At 43.3% G+C, this 19,317-nt stretch overlaps 1 protein-coding gene across 1 annotated transcript; it reads left to right on the top strand.

Annotated features, from left to right (window-relative positions):
* The first annotated feature begins 1,466 nt into the window (after positions 1 to 1,466).
* On the top strand, positions 1,467 to 14,361 carry rab3b (RAB3B, member RAS oncogene family). The gene is made up of 5 exons (XM_026157880.2): positions 1,467 to 1,746; positions 4,067 to 4,291; positions 10,509 to 10,627; positions 10,706 to 10,830; positions 13,988 to 14,361. Exons 2-5 carry the CDS (start codon positions 4,067 to 4,069, stop codon positions 14,170 to 14,172), a joined length of 654 nt encoding a protein of 217 aa, XP_026013665.1. The 5' UTR covers positions 1,467 to 1,746; the 3' UTR covers positions 14,173 to 14,361.
* Positions 14,362 to 19,317: the final 4,956 nt, after the last annotated feature.

Below are 19,317 nucleotides of genomic sequence, written 5' to 3'. Positions count from 1 at the left end.
CCTGGCTTCAGAGTTTTGGTGAGTTCTTGACAGTGACTCATACACACTTGTCACGCACTGAAAAACTGAGAAGCAGTTTCTAGGTTAGGAGCTATATATATATATATATATTATAACAGCAGTTCACTTGCATGGTCTTAAAACCTGATTTGGCCACTTCAAATATCTTTATCAAACAGCAATGTTATGTTTGTTGCGATTTCTGCTGCCCTGTTGGCTACATCCTTTATATGAAAAGACATAAAAACAAAAATTTAATTCAAAGGGTAAAAGTCACTTTTGCCAAAAACTGACAGGACAGGAATGTCCTTTCTGCCTCAAAGTGACTTTATATCCTTCATCACTCATATGTTTGGCAAAGCTTTGGCAGATTATATGCCAAAAAGTCATTTACAACACTTTTTGTCACAACACCAGCTCCCAGACACTGAGTGAATAAATTGAGTCACAGCGCCATCTACTGGATATACACTCTAAGCAAGGCTGAAATCACGGGGAAAGCTTTTGAATGAAATAAAGTTTCCATCAGGTAGACTGTCAGGTTCTACAGTGGTTTCTCTGCAGGCATCAGGCAGGTGAGCATTTTCACCTGTTCTGTTTCAAATGTTGGATCATTGCAGATCCTTATAGTTTGTGTCATAATGTAAATGTTTAAAGAGCGCACAGATTCATATAAAGACCGAGGCAATGATGTGTAGAAGGAAACAAATGTGCTGAAAAATATAGTTTCTGCGAGGTGTGTGAGGTCAGTTTTGTGGGGCTCTGTGCAGATGCCTGCATGGTTGTAGGTCTGTTGTAACTGCGTGGTCTCGACTGCAGAGGCTGCGCTACAAGGCAGATGCCCTGCAGACGGGCTGCAACAGCTCTGCTCTGTGAGTGTTGGGGCAGCACATATCTTTCTACTTGTTCTACTTGTTTATTCAGTGAGCTAGTTTCAGTCATTGTGTAAATTGTGTCTCTTTTTAAAATGCCAGCCCCGCCCCCTGCTGCTCCACCTGTTCTTACAGCACTGCACCATCTGTATGTGTTTCCTGCACATGCATGAACCGATCAGATCCCTCAGCTGAAGTTTCTCACAGTGTGAATCTGCAAGTGTGTCTGCCTGCTGCTGCTGAGGATGATGATGCTGAAGATGATGATGGGATGAAGATGATGAAAATACTGATGATGAAAATAATGGTGATAAAGATGATGATGATGATGTGATGATGAGGAAGATGATAATATGATCATGTGATGAAGATTATGAAAATAATGATGATGACGAAGATCATGAAAATCATGTGATGATGATGAGATGATGATGTGATGAAGATGATGAGAATGAAGACAATGGTGATGAAGAGGATGAAGATGATGATGGTGCAGTAGTTCCAACAGGCTGCTGTCCTCGCGCTCCTTCAGCCTCCTCCGTTGTTATGAGTCATCGCGCGCAGCGTCTGCGGAGCGGCGCGCTGTGATTGGTTGAAGAGGAGCCGCCTGCGCGCGCACGGAGCCGCTCGTTGACCGTGGAAGAGCCGCTGCTGGCGCGTGAGGAGCAGCAGGAGTTGTGTGCAGCATGTCATCCTGCCGCCGTGCGTGAAACAGCTGCGCGCGGACAGATTCAGACTCTTCAGATCGTTTCACAGCAAACATCCGGTCTGCACGCGCCTCCTCCTCTCCCCAGCACAGGAGCCACTGCTGAGAACACACGGATTTTATCTGCACACCGAGACACCGAGAGAGCGTCCGATCCGCCCAGCAGAGGTGACACACACGGACACACACACACACACATACGGACACACACACACTGATCCAGAAACGTCGGTCACACCTGCACCGGTGCGACACCGGGGCTCGTGCATCTCTGCGATTTTCCTCCAGCCTCATCATCATCATCTTCACATCATCGTCGGTGATCGATGGCTTCGATCCTTCTCTAATCGATGGTTTGTATTTTTCGACGCTGAAGCTTGATGACGTCCATGTGGGATGATGGTGATGATGGTGATGATGAAGTCAGAGGTGCAGCTGGTCTGCGGGGATTCAGGCTGCTCCGTGGCTTCTCCTCCCTGCGGAGGCCCTATTGGAGGGATGGCTGCTCATTCTGATTATCAAACAGCACCTTCATCAACTTCACCTTTCATTTAGCGATAATAAGCGTGCTGATGTTAACCTGGTGATGATCAGATAATCCTCTCTGGTATGATGCTTCTGATCAGGAGAGCAGCACGTGAGCTCAGACCTGCTGGGTGTGATTCTGTGGTCCCTGATTGGTCCCGTGCCTTCACACACGTTTTACATGATACTTCATGAAGTTTAAACCTCTTTTGTTCGTTATACTTTTCAATCATTTTTATCCAAAGAAGCGAAAACGCGACTATTTCCATTGGCCTCTGCAGCATCTGTGTTAGTCATTGTACCCCATACAACGAGGTAACTGTTGTTGTGATTTGGTGCTATAGAAATAAAATAAAATTGATTAATTTTCTTATCCAGCTGACGAGTCTGTCCCAGCTGTCATAGGGTGACAGGCGGGCACGCCTGCACAGGTATCACAAGGTTAACAGAGAGAGAGAGAGACAACCATTCACACCTACAGCCAGTATAAAATCACTATGGTGATTATTGATTCATTAAACCACCAATTGTTGCTTCTTTAATGTGTTTATGACTTTAATGTTGCACCTTTAATGTGTTAATTAATTTATATTTTAAATCTACAGAAGAAGAAGAAGAAACAAAGTACAACATCCAAAATAATTAAAGTGGCTGAGATCAGAAATACTTCAAGGATAAGTACATTAAGTACATTAAGACTGTATTTAAGTAAAGTACTTGAGTAAATGTACTCAGTTACATTATCTACAGTATGCTCTCCACTAGTGGTTGTTTTGGGGGTAACAATCATATTGCATTATGACATGCGCTAATGGAAGCGGCACGGGATGGCTCGGGTTCAGCTTCACCTGATGGATATTACCAGCTCGGGCTGAACCCTCTGCACCTGCAGTTCTTCTCTTCACGCTACACACAGTGCTTCCTCATGTTGTGATGTAACTTCCAGACCTTTGACCTCTGAATGGACCAAGCTGTGATGTGTCCTCTCCTGATGGATCTGCTTGATGTTTGCACCCAGAACGTCCTTTTTTATTCAGCTCCTTCAACCACACCTACAAATCAAACACCTGGAATCATCTGCACAGCTTTGACGATTTATTTACGATTTACATTGCACCGCGTCATTCTGTGGAGGAGCAGGCAGATACTGGATGCCGTGCAGAAAACACCCACAGGCCGTAGAAAAGACTAACGCACCTTCAGGTGTGAAAAATGAAGCCGGTGTGGAAAATGCCTTAAAGCTGCCTTCTTTTTAATGGCCACCAGGGGGCGAGAGCTGTGGCTGCAAACAGACTTCGGTCCTGTAGAAGTCTATGAGATCTCTGACCTCTGTGTGTTTTATCTGCTCAGCCACTTGTTTTAGGTTGTACTGAATAAAACATGAAGTCAGTGTTGGTTATTCTACGTTTCCTTTGTCTGCACGTTATGGACTCACCAGTGAGGCAGTCGCTTGATGTTGTTGGTGGTGAAGTTGACTGGTTACACTAGGTTAAAACGACGCTCATGCCACCATGAAATCTGCTCCTGTAGTCCACGCGTGCACAACACTCTGCATCCCACCTCAGAAACACCACTGAAACCAGCAGTGCATCAGACCTGTACGAGGTTCAGGCACCATGAGAGTGAGTTTTAGGCGACCACAGACGTCTGCTGTTCAGGTGTTCTCTTCACTAAATGTTTAATCACCTTCAAAGGATTTTCTTTACCCTTTTTCTATACATTCATGGGTCTAAATAATCAAGAGAGTTTGGAATACTGAGTGACAACACTGTAAGCAGACAGATTCTTCCCATCCCAACTGATCCCATCAAAGTAAAAGAGCTTTTATACCACTGACATGCTCAGACTGTTACACAAGCAAATGTAAACTCTGCAATCTCAGGTGAGACTTAAAAGAAGCTCTCAGTCTGGATGAATATTCATGTTGCTGATTCTTGTGTTTTTGTCCTTTTCAAATCTTCAGATGGCAAAGGCAGACCAGCGTTTCGGCCAGCGGGATGGCTCTGACCAGAACTTCGACTACATGTTCAAGCTGCTGATCATCGGCAACAGCAGCGTGGGGAAGACGTCCTTCCTGTTCCGCTACGCCGACGACTCCTTCAGCAACTCCTTCGTCAGCACCGTGGGCATTGACTTCAAAGTGAAAACGGTGTATCGCAACGACAAGAGGATCAAGCTGCAGATCTGGGTGAGGACGGTTTGCTTGTCTGAGATGCCGGAGACGAACTGGCTTGTGGAAACAGATGCTGATGTCACAAATTATGCACATGGTGTCTTGTTGCATTGATGTCTTCAGTCTCTGCCTCTGTGATATTCTTTTTTTTTTTTTTAGCTATAAAGTAAAAAATAATAGAAAGAAGTTGTAAGGCTGGTGGTTAGATGTTAAACCTGGTTCGCTTTGACGTCAGAGGACACCTGCATTGGTGTCAGGCCTCAGAACCAGCCCCTCTGTTAGGAAGAAGTGGTTTTGCAACCACAAAATGTTTTAGTCATAAAATTAATTATTGATCATCAGATTATCAGTTTAAACTCTGTGTTTGTGTGTCTGTTTTTTTGTGTGGCTCTTTTGTTAGTCAGGGAATGCGATGGTAGCGTCAATTAGCAGTGAGGAGTCAGCAGGAACTTCTCTTTGTTTATATTTTGTCTCATTTGCATCATCCTTACCTGGGCAGGTGGTAGGGTCCATGCAGGTAAGGCTGAGACGGTGAAAGGTGATGCAACATTACCTGGATTCTGTAACAGCCCTTTAAAAAGTTGGTACCAAACAATAACCTCTTTCCCTCATACAGACTCAGGGCTCAACACTGATGGTCATTCAGGGACGTAACACACAGCTGCTTCAGTATCTCAGGATGTTGTTTAAAAGGGATGATAAAAGCATGAGATGCACCAATGTGTCAGTCGGACCTCGGACTTAATGCAAGCTTCTTATCGGTGTGTCGTGGTGACGATGAATGCTGAAGCGGAGCTGGTTTACAGAAAAGTTTAAAGGGGGAATAATGATTTGATCCCAGTTGAAATGAAGAGTCTCTGTTTTTTATGGTGGTTTCATTTTAATGATGAGAGATGAATATCAACCAAAAAAAACCAAAACAAACACATTACATAAAAATTATAAACTGACTTGCATGTCTTGTTGCCTTGTTGGCGATCAGAGCAGTAAGATGTTTCTTGTTGTTGGTCATTAGGTTTGCTCACTTCTCAAGTTGCCAACTCAAAGCCTTAGTAGCTTCACAGGACTTGCTTCTTTTTTAGCCACTCCTTTGTTGCCTTGGTGATATGTTTTGAGTCATTCTCATGCTGGAAGTCCCATCCTTGACCCATCTTCAGTGATCAGGCTGAGGGAAGGAGGTTCTGGTTCTAGTTTGGCGTCATACATCGGCCCCCTCATCATGTACCCTCAGCAGAAAAACAGCCCAAAGCATAATGTTTCCACCTCTGTGCCTGACTGTGGGGATGCTATTCTTTGAGTCGTACTCAGCATTTCTCTTCCTCTAACCTCAGCAGGAGACCGATTTTGGTTTCATCTGACCACAGGTCTTTCTCCCAAGCCTTCTCTCATTGAGTTAAGTGTTCACTGGTAAACTTAAGATGGGCCTGAACATGAGCCTCCTTGAAGATTCCAATCCATTACAGTGTAACACGATAACATTATGAAGCTCATCCCATGGAGTTCTGGGCTGATCCACTACTTTTCCTATGATTATCCTCATCGCATGAGGCAAGATCTGAGTTTTTGATTGATTGATTGATTGATTGTAATCTGTTCGCCACATGGCAAACAGCCAGTCTGTAGGAGGTTCTGGCTGGTTTGCAGAGCATCAAATACTTGTTTCCCTCAATGAACATACAGATGTATTTATAACGTTTATGTAATGTCAATTTCTGGATTTTCAAATAATATTCTGTCTCTGTCCATTAAAATGAAACTATCATAAAAAATAGAGACAGTTCATTTATTTGTAAGTGAGCAAACTTACACACTCCTACCCCACATATGACCAAGAGCTGTGGGCAGTGATGGCAGACTGAGTATACAGGCAGCAGAAATGAGCTTCCTCTGAAGGTTGTCTGAGCTCACCAAATACAAAGTTAACCTCAGGTTACCCGCTCAGATACAGTCGCTGGAAGAGTGACACATTTTCTCCAAGGTCTCTCCTTTTTTTAGATACATCTCTGTGCAAAAGTGAAGATGAACCATAGAGAAAGTCACAGTTTGTGAGCCAATCAGCCCCTCTTACAATGCTGAGCATCTCAGCTGACACAGCACCAAGTGAGCTGTTAACAAGGATGAAAGGTTTTCTAAGAGAGATCTTTCAGCTGAAAATGTTGTTGGGGAAATGGATGTCTGCTCACCTGCAGCCATTGGGGAAGTCTGGAGGTCGGGCCAGCTCCATGGACGCACCATGTTCCTCATCCTGTTCCTGGTGAGGTTTTGTGGTATGGCAGAACACGCTGTCCTGATGGGTCAGGAGGATGCTGACTGAGCGGACCCATTCTAAATACTGGAAATACTCCATGTGGTTTAGATGTTGAGCTGCAGAGCCAAAGTGCTTGAAGATGCACTTTTCACCAATCAGCAGAAATTCGGAAACACCTTAAAGCACTTGCCTGATCAAATCTTATGTGATTTAACTTCCTGTTCAAAGGGAGTTCTTTCTTCCTCCTGTTGCCACGTCCTGCTCACACAGGGGATCGTCTGATTGTTGGTGTTTTCTCTTTATCTTACACTATGAAGCATCATGGGACAATTGTTGCTCTGAATTGGTGCTGTCTGAATAAAACTGAATTGAACTGGAGCAGTTATTGTGAAGAATTACTGAAATTAACTTTTTTTTTTTTTTTTTAATTTTTGCTTTCATGTCCATAAATAAAAACTGCATGAATAGAATGATCTCACATTAAGTCGAGATCAGACCACATCTTTCATGCATACTACACCAAAACAATCAAAAACCTTCCACAAACTGACCACAGACATCATCTGATGTTCATTTGACAGCCCAACGCTGATCTAAGGTTTGATCGAATCTTTAGCCGCTGCAGATCGCACTGATGCTTCCTGCTCTGTTTTTTATTTGATTGGCTTGATTGATGTGGATTTAGCCTTTACTTGTTCCATTCGGGCAGTTTTTGTAAAATTGTCTGTTTATTCCTTTAAATTAAAGTTTAAAAAGCATCTTTTCCCTGCAGGTTAAACTTGTGCCTCCATCTTTGCTGATGCTGAATCTCTCAGAGGGTTCAGTGATGTGTCTCCTCGTCCTTTAATGTCTCTGCTCTCGCTGCTTTAATACACTGCGACGAAACGTTACAATTCTGTGACGTCAGCTGTAATGTTGAACGTGCTGTGACAGAGCGCACGTCTTCATAAAGCGCAGTAATGATCAGCTGCATGCGTTTAAAGTGGATCAGCAGACTGAGCTCTGCTTGCAGCAAAAACACACTCACAGCTCCTTTTATCAGTGGTGATGTTGTTGCCATGGCAGCGGCCCTTTACGCTCACACACACAGGCACACACACACACACACACTCCGTTACTGTGTTGACTTTAGTGGCAATTAAAAGGAGCTCTCAGGGTGGAGAGGTTGAGACCTGGCGGGAGACAAAGGGCCCAGAAGGTGTTTGTGTGCATGCATGTGTGTGTGTGTGTGTGTGTATGTTGTTGACATAATTGGAGCCAATCAGAGCCAGCTGATTCAAACTGAAAGCATCGTTGTGAGTAAAAATAGACTGAACACAAACTGTTGGATGGAGAGCTATGACCAAAGCATCATGGGAGGTGTAGTTTATGGCTGTTAACTTCAACATGTTAACACAGATTTTAGATCACTGGCTCTGCTTACAGACACATGTAGTCACTACGGGCGACACCTCTGGTTGTCAAAAGTGTGATTGGATAGAAGTTTAAGAGGAGATTGATCCTCCCGCTCAGCCGAGCTCAGTGCAAACCTCTGATGAGTTTATGGCCTCAGGTCTTATGGAATAAAACGTGATATTTATTTTGGACTTTTTGGCTCTGTTAGTGTCATACAGGAGTAGGAAGTAGGAGAGTGTTTCAGCTGTCTGCATATTTTTGAGGCTGATCATCCTCCATCGTAAACACACACACACACACACTCCACAGTCTGAATTAATTAATCGTATACGAGCTCTCGCTGTGTCTCTCCGGATAAAGGCAGAATCAGGAAGTGTTGAGTCAGAGCTAAAATTAGCAGAGTGACTCGGGGCAGCTGTAGTGATACGGAGGATGAAGTGGTGGAGGACGGTGGCGTGAAAGTCACACTGTGGCCCGGCTACTTGTTGCAGAGATCAATGGCCTGAGACTAGCTGAAAGAGTCTCTGGTGCTTTCTTAGATCATTTTTATTGATCGTCTTCAGTTTCCACAGTAATGATGTGTATTCAATCTGTCATATCACAAGTCAGAGTTATTAAAGCAGCACTGACACATATACATTAGCACAGGGAGGGATGCTGATGCCGTTAGCTGAATGACTGTTTTGCTTAAATATTAAAAACGAACTTTTTATTCATCACCCTTTACTCTTCAGAAGTTGTTCTTTCAAGCCTTTGAGCTTCTGCAGAAACCCAGCAGGTGTCTAAAGAAACACTTAAGCTGAATCAACACACTCATATTTTAGGTTCCAAACAAATTATCTATAATGAACCTGCTGTGTAGTTTATGTATTTGTGAGGATGTTTGTTTCAGGAGTTTTTCCCCGCTGTGTCTCAATCCAGCGTCTTCCTCTCTTTTTCTTCTCCTGCAGATTTACAGACATTTTTACAGCTTTATTTCTGGAGCTTCAGCACTGATGGCTTCATCATGGTAGATTCATAGAGTGGACCTTAAATATGGATGCAGCCACGAAGTCTGGAAGTTTTGGAGTTTACTTTCGGCCTTCACCGTGCTGTTTTTTGTTTTTTTTTGATTGTTTCCAGATCATATTCAGACGAGAGGCTGGAATGCTAAGTTATCAGCTAACGCTCTTGTTATCAGTATGCATCTACAGACTGTATGGGTTCATCACACAGACACAGATACCTAGAATTTCACTTCCTAGATGGTCTGTTAGTACAGTAACCTCACAGCAGGCATATTATTGGTCACATAATGTCATTAAAAAGGCTCTAACAGCACAAACAGGGTCCAGAGGTATTGACTGGTAGCAGCTACAGCCACTTGTGTCACCATTTACCTGTCAGTCAAAGAGGCCACGCCTCTAATAATGCAAACTTTCCAGGCGAGTGCTAAAACCACTCCCCCCATACTGTTGTTATAAAGGGGGAAATTATCGATAGAGACCAGACAAGCTTGTGTATCGAGCTGTAAATATGTTTATTTTTGCTGTAAACCTTTAACATCGGAGTCTGAAGGGGCTGACTCACTGCTGGAGCCTCTGCTGGACGTTGGAAGAACTGCAGCTTTTAGTACTTGGAGGCTGCTGATTAGTTAAAGTCTGTTTGCAGCTGGCACAGTCATGTGCAGTGTTGGTCAAGTTACTTGAAAAAAGTAATCAGTAACTAATTACTGATTACTTCCCCAAAAAGTAATCCCGTTACTTTACTGATTACTTATTTTCAAAAGTAATTACTTAGTTACTTAGTTACTTTTTAAAAACATGATTTACAACCTGAATAGGTGATGAAGCGATAGATATTTCAGCCCAATTCTACTCTTTCTACATAATCCATCACACAAAATGTAATCAAATGGAAAAGTATCTTTTTAAAACTTGTTTTATTAGTTTTAATCTTTTAACTTTATGCATCAAGCAAAAATGTAATTATATGCAACATTCTCTGACTGGAAGAAATTTTGTTTAATATTTAAACCTATTTTCTGCACATTCCAGCATATAAAATAAAATATTTTTTTGTGTTTACACTCACTCTTTCAAATAGATGCAAGTAAAACACAGCAGAAAATAAATAAAATCAAAGACTAGCGGTCCTGTTGCTCTATTTTCACCTGTAAAGCAGGAGTGGGGTAGGCGGAGGTTTACCCTGGTGTAGGTGTGCCGCAGCGGTCAGTGGAAGAATCCGCGAGTTTCTCTGTGAATTTCCCATTACGTCGTAGCGCACTCGGTGCTTGCTCAGAAGTTTAGGGGGTTTTTTGCTAATAAGGGGAAGTTTTCTTCCCACGCACAACGGACACTAATGTTTTTGTCACTTTTTACGAAATCAAACTCAAAGTAAGGTCAGTACCTCCACGCTTTAAACGCTGCACGCTCATACTCTCTCCCGCACTCCATATATGATCCCTTGTTGATCTGCACACAGCTGTTGTCACGAACGTCGCACTCGCTTACGTCACTGTCATGAGACATTCTCGCAAAAAAAAGTAATCAGATTACACTAACGCGTGCCCATCTCTGGTCATGTGACTAGCTGTGTGTTTGTTTTCAGGACACGGCCGGTCAGGAGCGTTATCGCACCATCACCACAGCCTACTACCGCGGTGCCATGGGCTTCATTCTCATGTATGACATCACCAACGAGGAATCCTTCAACGCCGTCCAGGACTGGTAGGTGATTGGCTGGAAGCCTGTGATTCAGCTCAGAAAGTGAAACTCAGCTCAGGTCATGTTGCTGTGTGTTTGCAGGGCCACGCAGATTAAGACGTACTCGTGGGATAACGCCCAGGTGATCATGGTGGGCAACAAGTGCGACATGGACGAGGAGAGAGTGGTACCCCCTGAGAAGGGAAAACACCTGGCTGATCAGCTAGGTGAGACTCAGCTCTCTTTCACCTCAGGTGGTACAGACAGCAGAAGAAACGTTTCTTCTTCATTAGTTGAGATGGTTGCAGTGAGAGAAACACTGCCTCAGGGCCCCAAAAAGGAACCTAAAGAGAAAATTATATATACGAGCTTATTTAGTTTAACTATTCAAAGAAAAAGGGATGGCTCATCTCTTCCTTCAGCAGCTCTGTGCTGAGGCTCATGGGACATGTAGTATGTATGATGTAGTAAAAAAGTAGAAAAACCCATAGTGTGATTAAAATACATACACACAATCCCTCCCCTTCCTCATATTATCTAACATTTACCTGCAAACACTTGAGCATGAAGGCAGTGCAGGAGGAGCCTTCAGACTAACAGGGATGGTTTCTGCAAACAGGTGCGTTTTCACCAGGTGAGCCCTGTCTGCCGAAGAACTTTCTTTAAATTATACCTGTTGGAGGAAATCTGATTATAAGTTCATTTTATTTTTGCTTTTTCTTGGTCTGAACATTTAGAAAGTACTCAGTTTAGCTTTAATTTTTCTTTATGCACAAGAACACGAAGAACAAGAATATGAAAGCAGGTAAAAGCTGCGGCTCTCAGCACTGACAGGGCTAGTAGCTTTTTATTCCAGTAAAAGCAGCATTGCACTTTATTGTTGATAGATTTTATTAATGCACCACCCTACGTGAATTCATTTTCACACACCGTGTGCTGACTGCAGAACAAAGAAATGAATAACTGTGATTCAGAGCACCAGCATTGATTTTTCCTTTGTTTGATGGTGTTTAGCCTGAAAATTATTATTAATTAAAGCACACTCATGAAAACACCTTCAAACTTTTTCGGCCTAATTTTACATATGATCAATAATGAACATGCAGAAAAATAGAAATAAACATTATCATGTCTGTACTTTACTGACATCAGACTTCACTCCCAATGTTTTTAGACGAGCTCAGGTGTTATTCAGGGCCCTCTGTTCAGGTCACGTGTATTCAAAGCTGCTCTGAGGTCAGTCCATCAGAGAGCTGTGCTGACACTGAGCCGAAAGCCTGAAACACCTTAAACACACAAATATGGGATGAGATGCTTCACTCTTCATGCTTTCTGTCCTAATGCAGATAATTGAGCTGAAACTGAGCCTTGCTGCAGCTCTATTAACTGTTTAACTCACCTTTCATGTAGCCTGAGAAAGAGAGTGAATCAGATTCTCCACATCAGCTAAACGAGCGTCTGTTCAAGTGTCTGCTTCTCACACAGTCTGATTTATAAAAAAAAAAAAAAAAAAACAGAAAATAATTTCCATGACACGGGAAAAACCTACTCGAATAGAAATGAGGAGGACCTCATGTCTGTCTGACAGCTCTTACATGAACCAATGTTCGCTCTCCAAACTTTAAGCTTTATTATATTAAGGATCTCTCTGGTATCAAATATGGAGTGTATTCCCTTTCATTTTTAAAACTAGAGCAGACATTGACACGTAGCTGAATGGCAACAGTTTTCATAAAGCAAACAGACAATATAAACAGTTAAAGTTCAATATAAACAGCATCTATCTTACTAAAGCTAGAAGTGAAAATACTCAGCTTAAAAGAAGAAAACTCTTCTGGTTCTTTTCCAGTAAGCGCCTCCATCTCATTCTCAGGGTTTTTTGTCTTTCCTCTTGCATTAATATTCAAGAATGTACTTAGTAAAAACATATATCTAAATGATCTTTCATATATAGCCCTTTTCTACTCTTGCAGAGCACTCAAAGCTATGTGCTTAAATTGTCAAAATCCGGTTGTAGGAACTCAGGCGCAGAGCGTTTAGACGCCTCCAAAAGACAGTTTATTTACAGCACCAGTGCACAGTATATACAGTGAGGGGAATCCAAAACTCCAGGGAATCACAGGGTAGCTCTCTCACACTCACACACGGCAGGGAGGTCACAGGTCCGGGGAGGAAGGTCTGAAGCAGAAGAGAAGGGAAGTCACAAACTAATCACGAATCTCAAATTACTAAGCACGAGTTCGCAGGAGCTACAAGAAACACTAACGTCAGCAGTACAATCATCCAGCGACGAGAGGATCTGTGTTCCAGCCTCAAATAGTGCTCCCGGTGATGACAGGTGATTGTTGTCAGGTGTGTGGGCCAAGGGCGGGAGCCCACAGTGAGCCCCGCCCAGGCAGAGAGGGAGAGTGAGAGAGAGAGAGAGAGAACCAAAACGGCAAATGTAGCCTTGTGGGGCCGGCCGGGCAGGCACGGAGACCATGACATAAATGTTTTCTATTGAACAGTCAAACTCAGGTTGATGCATCAGACAGCACGATGAGGTTAGTGTCTTGCCCAAGATGCCAACTGGAGCAGTCAGGAATCAAGCCACCAACCTTCTGATTAGTAGATGACCTGCTTTACCTCCTGAGCTACAGCCACCCCATCTGAGCAATACAATGCATTGTCATCAGCATGGAAAGGAAAGGAGATTTTATGTTTCATTCATTAAATTAAAGAAATAAACCCATGAGAAAGTTGTTTTCCTGCATAAATTGGAAGGTGGAGGTGTTGGAAAGGGTCCAAATCCAGAACACCAAGGAAGGTAGTGGAAAGAAAGCCTTTATTTGTTGGAATATCCAAAATTTTGCAATCCAAAGAAAACCCATGGAGATGCAGGGCAGCACAACACAAAGCACAGATAAAAACCTAATCTGACAAGAACACAGAGGGAGACAGGACTGTTTACACACACTAGACGAAGGGGGAAATAAGCCACAGTTAAACATATTCAAGACAATCAACAGACAGGAAGTAAAACCCAACAGAACCAGAAACACAGAAATAATGAAACACTACTGAAAGTGTGAACTGAAACTAAGTACGACCTAAAAACTAAAACAAATATCCATGAAAACACATCTGCATTACCACAAACTAACTTCAAAATGCTATAATAATAAAATCCAACAGAAAATTCAGAGAATTCAGACATGTAAAACACTAGGACAATGTCATTTCCACTGAGTTTAAAAGCACTTTGTTTATGAGCTATACAACATGGCATCATCAGCATAAAGGAGCATTTCGTTTATCACTAGTCTAATGTGATCCACTGAGTCCGACGCCTCTAAATGTTGCTGCAGTGGTTTTTAAGTAAAGCTCTTCTGCTTCCTCCTGCAGGCTTCGAGTACTACGAGGCAAGCGCCAAAGAGAACATCAATGTGCGGCAGGTGTTCGAGCGCTTGGTGGACATCATCTGTGTGAAGATGTCAGAGCGTGTGGACGTAGAGGCGCCGGCAGCTCCTGGTTCCAAGACCACCAGACTGACCGACAAACCTGCCCAGCTACCTCAGAAGTGCTGCTGATCGTCTGTCATACCCCAAGCTCTCAAAATAAGAAAAAGAAAAAAATATATATAGATTATCTATTGTAACATTCCTCTGCACACTCGCTCTGCTTCATGTTTGTGAGCGGCCATCCATTACTACGCCTTCTCCAGGCCCTGCTAACTAACATCTATATAACCACTTTTACCATCCCAAGTGTCCGTGGGAGGCCCTTTAGCTGTCAGCGTACTCCATGCTAATGCGGATTTGGCGTGCTTGAAAAGGTTATTGTGCTGCTGGTGGTGATATCACTGTGACCAGTGACTGTTTTCAAAGATTTTTCTCTTATGCAGAAACAAAAAAAAAGAACAAAGCCTTGATTATACTAGAAAGTGACACAGTTACAGACAGGCTGAAAAAGTGACATCAGGTACTTCCGGTTCGTTCTCTTAGCTGTCGCATGGATAATTAGCATCTGATGATGAGCGTGCACGGTTTATTTCATAGTTAACTGTGAAATGCTGACATTCATGTGTGTGAAGTAGAGGCCTTTTACTGTGGAGTGAGGAGTCAGAGGTCAGGACTGTGAGGAAGACTTTTGGTAAGTGGGGGGAATTTGTGAGTCAGGGGTGGAGAGTGGACTGTTTCCGCCAAGAAACAAATGCACTGAAGGAGTTTCCAACAGGATGATTAGATCTGCGCATTTTCTGTGCTGGTGTGACTTCAAGGTGGAAACAATTAATGTCTAAAAAGCTGCACAGCTGGTAACCACAGACTCAACTTCTTGCAAGCATGAAAGTCGAATCCAACAGAAGCTGATCCAGAATGCTGCACAGATGTGAAACATCCAGCAGGAAACCACTGCAGGTCAGAGTGACAATAGGATCCATCCAGTCCAGCTGCTGCAGAGACCAAACTGCAGATGATTGTTAACACTAGTAAAAGGCTTTTTTCTGCAAGCCGTTGCGTGCCACTCTGTAGTGCAGACTTCTTCACAGAGAAATAACCACTACAAAGTCGGTGGCTCTTGAGTTAAACTTTCCTTAACTTAAAGGTGAGCGGTTAAAGCAACTACCAGTGGAGTGAAGGACATCTCTGACTGACATATCAGGGGGTGGTAAATACATTAGAGGGCTACCTAAGCAACCACAGCCAGGAACAGCCATAATCCAGCTGCCATTAAAATGATGAAAGATGAGTGAATCACTTCCTGTGTGGACACCCCTTAAGAAGTGTGCTTCATTCGCATGCATCACAAAGATGCCGTCCGGCTTCTCTTTGTTACCCTGAAGATGCTCTCTTTGATTGCAGCACTGTGATGTTGACCGAGACACCGAGGGTGAATCTTCTTACTCTGCCTGAGATTAGACGCGATGATTGACACCTGCTTGCTCCGTGCTGTAATGACACGTGTAGTGAGGCAGCAGGCCTCTAACTGAGTAACACTGCGGGTCAAGTTTAGTGTCTCAAACACGCCAAATGCCCATTTAGTTGGAGTGTGATGTCAGCAGGGTCACAGGTCAGCACAGCACTGCCTTTCCTCTCAAAGTGTAGCACAACGCCACAGCTGCTCATGTGTTTACAGTCCTCCTCTGAGTCATCACTCATGCTGCTTCTCTACAGCTAGCATTAGTTCCTCTGATATAACATGCCTATAGCCCACAAACTCTTACTGGCCTTACTCAGACAGACGCTTTAAGGCTGCACCACCAACGCACAACTCTGACAGGGCTGCAGTCCAGTCGCTCGGGTCAGAGGAGCCGGGTCAGAGGTGAAGAGACAGCACCCCCTGGTGGTTGAACAGGGTCTTAAGATAACTACAGAAACTTCAATGAGAAGGAAAACACTTGAAATGGTGTTAAAACAAAGTATTACTGAGACAACACATAAGTTTACATCCAAGAAAAAACCTCCATTGGGAGTTCTGATCTGTAAAACCTCAGATTAAATCATTACTTTCAAGAGTCATATCGGATGAACAGCTGTGAGTATTGATGACACCTGTAACCAGGTGTGAAATGAAGCTGAAACTGCATTGTGATTTTATGGATGTTTGTATGATGATTTCAGTCTTGGTTTCAGTGATGCTAAATCCCAGAGGTGAAGATATTTTCTCTGCTCACTCTGTGAAAACCAAACTGAGATACACAGATGCTCTTTGAGCATGTGCAAACCATCCACTAAAAAAAAAACTCTGAACTCTGACTCAAATTGTCTGCATCGGGAAGATTATTAACAACAAACAGAACAAATATAAGTCTGATGTGAGCGTGTGCAGGAGCACAAACAATCCCTGTTTGTTATCTCTGTCCTCTCTAATCTGCAGCCTCCAACAGCTGCCCTCAGTTTGATGTTCTGCAGGACTTAACGTGATGCTGCTTGACTTTCAGCTCTCTTTGCATGTCCTTCATAGCTTATACAACCTTCCTTTTTCTGTCTGATGAAGCAGTCCTTCAGATCTTCACTGTTCCAGCCTTCAGTCAGTGTTTCTTCTCATTGACAGGAAGCCCCAAAACGTCTGCCCCTGTACCAGCTGTTTCCATTGTGTTGTGAAGGTGTGGAAGGATTTCTGAATGGACCAATGGGGTCCAAGACTTCCAAGGAATCAGAGGCCTCAGAGCCATTTTTATTTCTAAAGCCCGGTGTGGGTGTGGCTGCTGAAGCCTGAGTTCAGGTGCATTTTGCTGTAATGTAAGGCTGCGCTCAGAAGTGAGATGCAGAGTTCCTGCCTTCACAGAGCCGTGAGATTCTTTAAATACACGGCAGAGAATCAGTGATGACCCCGAATGAGATATGCTTTAAACTGAAACGCTGTCCTTCCTGTGGGACTGAAGCTCTGGATTCACCTCTCTGACCTCTGAGCTTTAATTACAGAGAAACAGAGCACGAGTTAAGAAGACTGGAGTTATTTAAAGCCACTGAGACCTGACGACACAACCCAGAGCTGCAGCAGTCAAACCTTCCAGCACCAACACACAGTTTTTCTGGTTCAGGATCAAGCCAGCGGACTCACATTAATGGAAGCTGCAAACAGCAACAGGAACTCCAAAGTAACCGACATGCAGGAGGTTTGTTTCTGAGGTTAACTGACGACTATCTGACCGTCATAGCTGAATGATCATCCACTCCCTTTGGTGGTGTGAGCGTGCTCATAAGGGCTTAGTTCACATACAAATTCTGTTCCAGACAAATGGAGACATGCTCGGAGCTCTTTTGGTGTTATTATGAAACAATCTGAGATGGAAAATGAGAGTGGAAAGAGTCGTGTTTGCATTCACACTAATCATCAACCTTCAGGTGTGAAGTGAACCTGTTTGAATTGCACTTTGCTAGAAGCTGAGTCAGAGTTCACGAGTCATAGAAGAGTAAAAAGCATCCAGGGTCTTGCCTCTGGCCAGTGCTGGAGTGCGTGCTCGCTGTAGTTTTGGTTTGACTTCCATGTCTGCTTTTTTCCAAAATCACAGAAGAACAAAGACAGGAAAGGAGATCAGGATCAGAGCCCCTGGCCCGGGCCACACTGAGCGCTGCAGCCCTGCTTCATGGTGGCAATCAGCTTTTGCACCGGCGACCGTGCCGCCAAGGCCACACGGAGACTGATTTTTAGTCACGCACACACGTGAGTGGAACTGATGAGTGAGGAGAGCACGTCTCTCGCCCCCTTTAGCAGGTGTAGTCGCACAGCCGCCGTGTTTGCAGTGTTTCCTACATGAGTGTGTGTGTGTGCGTGTGTGTTCGTGTTGAGTATCATGATATTTATCGCGTGTTCAGTTGTACGGGTTCTTGTGATATTTTGAGATCCAGTGCGTTTGTTCATGGAAGACTTGAAGAAACATTTGTTCTTAAATATTCTGATAAACTTATATCCTGCCAAACTGTTGTATAGCAACCACAGCGCACGTTGGTGTGTAACTCCCTGCCGTGTGTCTTCATATGGATAAGAACTTACAATAACATGGACATCGTCTTCATATGATTATTTTCTAAGTGACTTTGTAAATGATAGAGGTAGATCTGATCCTGGTGTTGAGTTTATTTTTCTGCAGTGTAACCATGGACTAATTCTTAGAGAGTTCCTGTAAACTTGTTGTCTTATGGTTTGCTCCTGTTCGGGGAGAAGCACAAAGTGATTGTACAAAATATTGTGAATGTTTGTATATTATAGATCAGATTTAGTATAATAAAAATCACAATCTTTAATCAGAATGCGTGTCGCTTTTCTTTGGTAGAATACATACGTACGCAGTCGTCACCAGAGAATCTTTTAAAAATTACATAAATCTGCAAACAGTTCTGAAAGTTGTGTCGAACCTCTGTGCGATTTGCTCCACAGGGGTCTGCTGTATCACTCCTGTTCACTTCATAATCCTCTCATGGGTCACAACACCTACAGAAGAACTCTGGTGGTTCTGCAGAGGTTGGATATCAGTGATGTCCAGGAGGACTGTACAGAATGTGAATAAAAGCAGAGAGATGGTGGTCAGCTTCAGAACGAAGATTGGGATGGGTGTGAGTGTGTGTTGGAGAAGTATCTGAGTGTTTACATCAACAACAGGCTGAACTGGAGGGATGACATAAGAAGGAGACAAGCAGGCTCTGTTTCCTAGGGAAGCCAAGATCCTTCACTGTGTGTAGCAAAATGATGGACATGTTCTATCAGTCAATGAGTTCTGCTGGAGAAGCAGCGTATTCAAGCTGACATAGGGCGAGAGGCAGGGTATACGCTGGACAGCTCACCAGCCTGTGGCAGGTCTAACAGAGAGACAGAAAACCATTCAAGTCTAATTATTAATCATCAACTTCATACTATGGGGACAAAGCTAGAGTACCCGGACATGACATGTAACCACACAGAACAACCTCAGAAACATCATGGATTTGAACCCATGACCTTCTTGCTGTGAAGCAGCAGTAATAACCACCACACGTGGTAGTTATTATCTGCATTATTGTTTTGGCTGCTGTAACAGCTTAACTGTGGATTTTCGCAGGGTTAAAAAAATCAAATCAAATCAAAATACAGTCAGCCCAAACGATGCAACTTTTTACTTAAGAAAACAAACGTTTCTTTATTTTAATGACAACAATAACCGAGACTGTGACAAACAGGAGGCATCTATAATTTATTAATTATTATATTACTACCGGTACCCCCTTCCCCAGCATGTTTCTCGCACAAGCTTTACA

The sequence above is a fragment of the Astatotilapia calliptera genome, chromosome 23, assembly GCF_964374335.1.
Source record: "Astatotilapia calliptera chromosome 23, fAstCal68.1, whole genome shotgun sequence".
Taxonomy (NCBI): domain Eukaryota; kingdom Metazoa; phylum Chordata; class Actinopteri; order Cichliformes; family Cichlidae; genus Astatotilapia; species Astatotilapia calliptera.
The sequence above is the reverse complement of the archived record's forward strand: the minus strand, read 5'-3'. Positions and strand labels throughout refer to the sequence as shown.

Excerpts from the sequence above, each read along its gene's own strand:
- rab3b (XM_026157880.2), top strand. The coding sequence starts at position 4,067 with ATGGCAAAGGCAGACCAGCGTTTCGGCCAGCGGGATGGCTCTGACCAG. Across the intron at positions 4,292-10,508 it reads GGATCAAGCTGCAGATCTGG|GACACGGCCGGTCAGGAGCG; the intron begins GTGAGGACGGTT and ends GTTTGTTTTCAG. Across the intron at positions 10,628-10,705 it reads TTCAACGCCGTCCAGGACTG|GGCCACGCAGATTAAGACGT; the intron begins GTAGGTGATTGG and ends GTGTGTTTGCAG.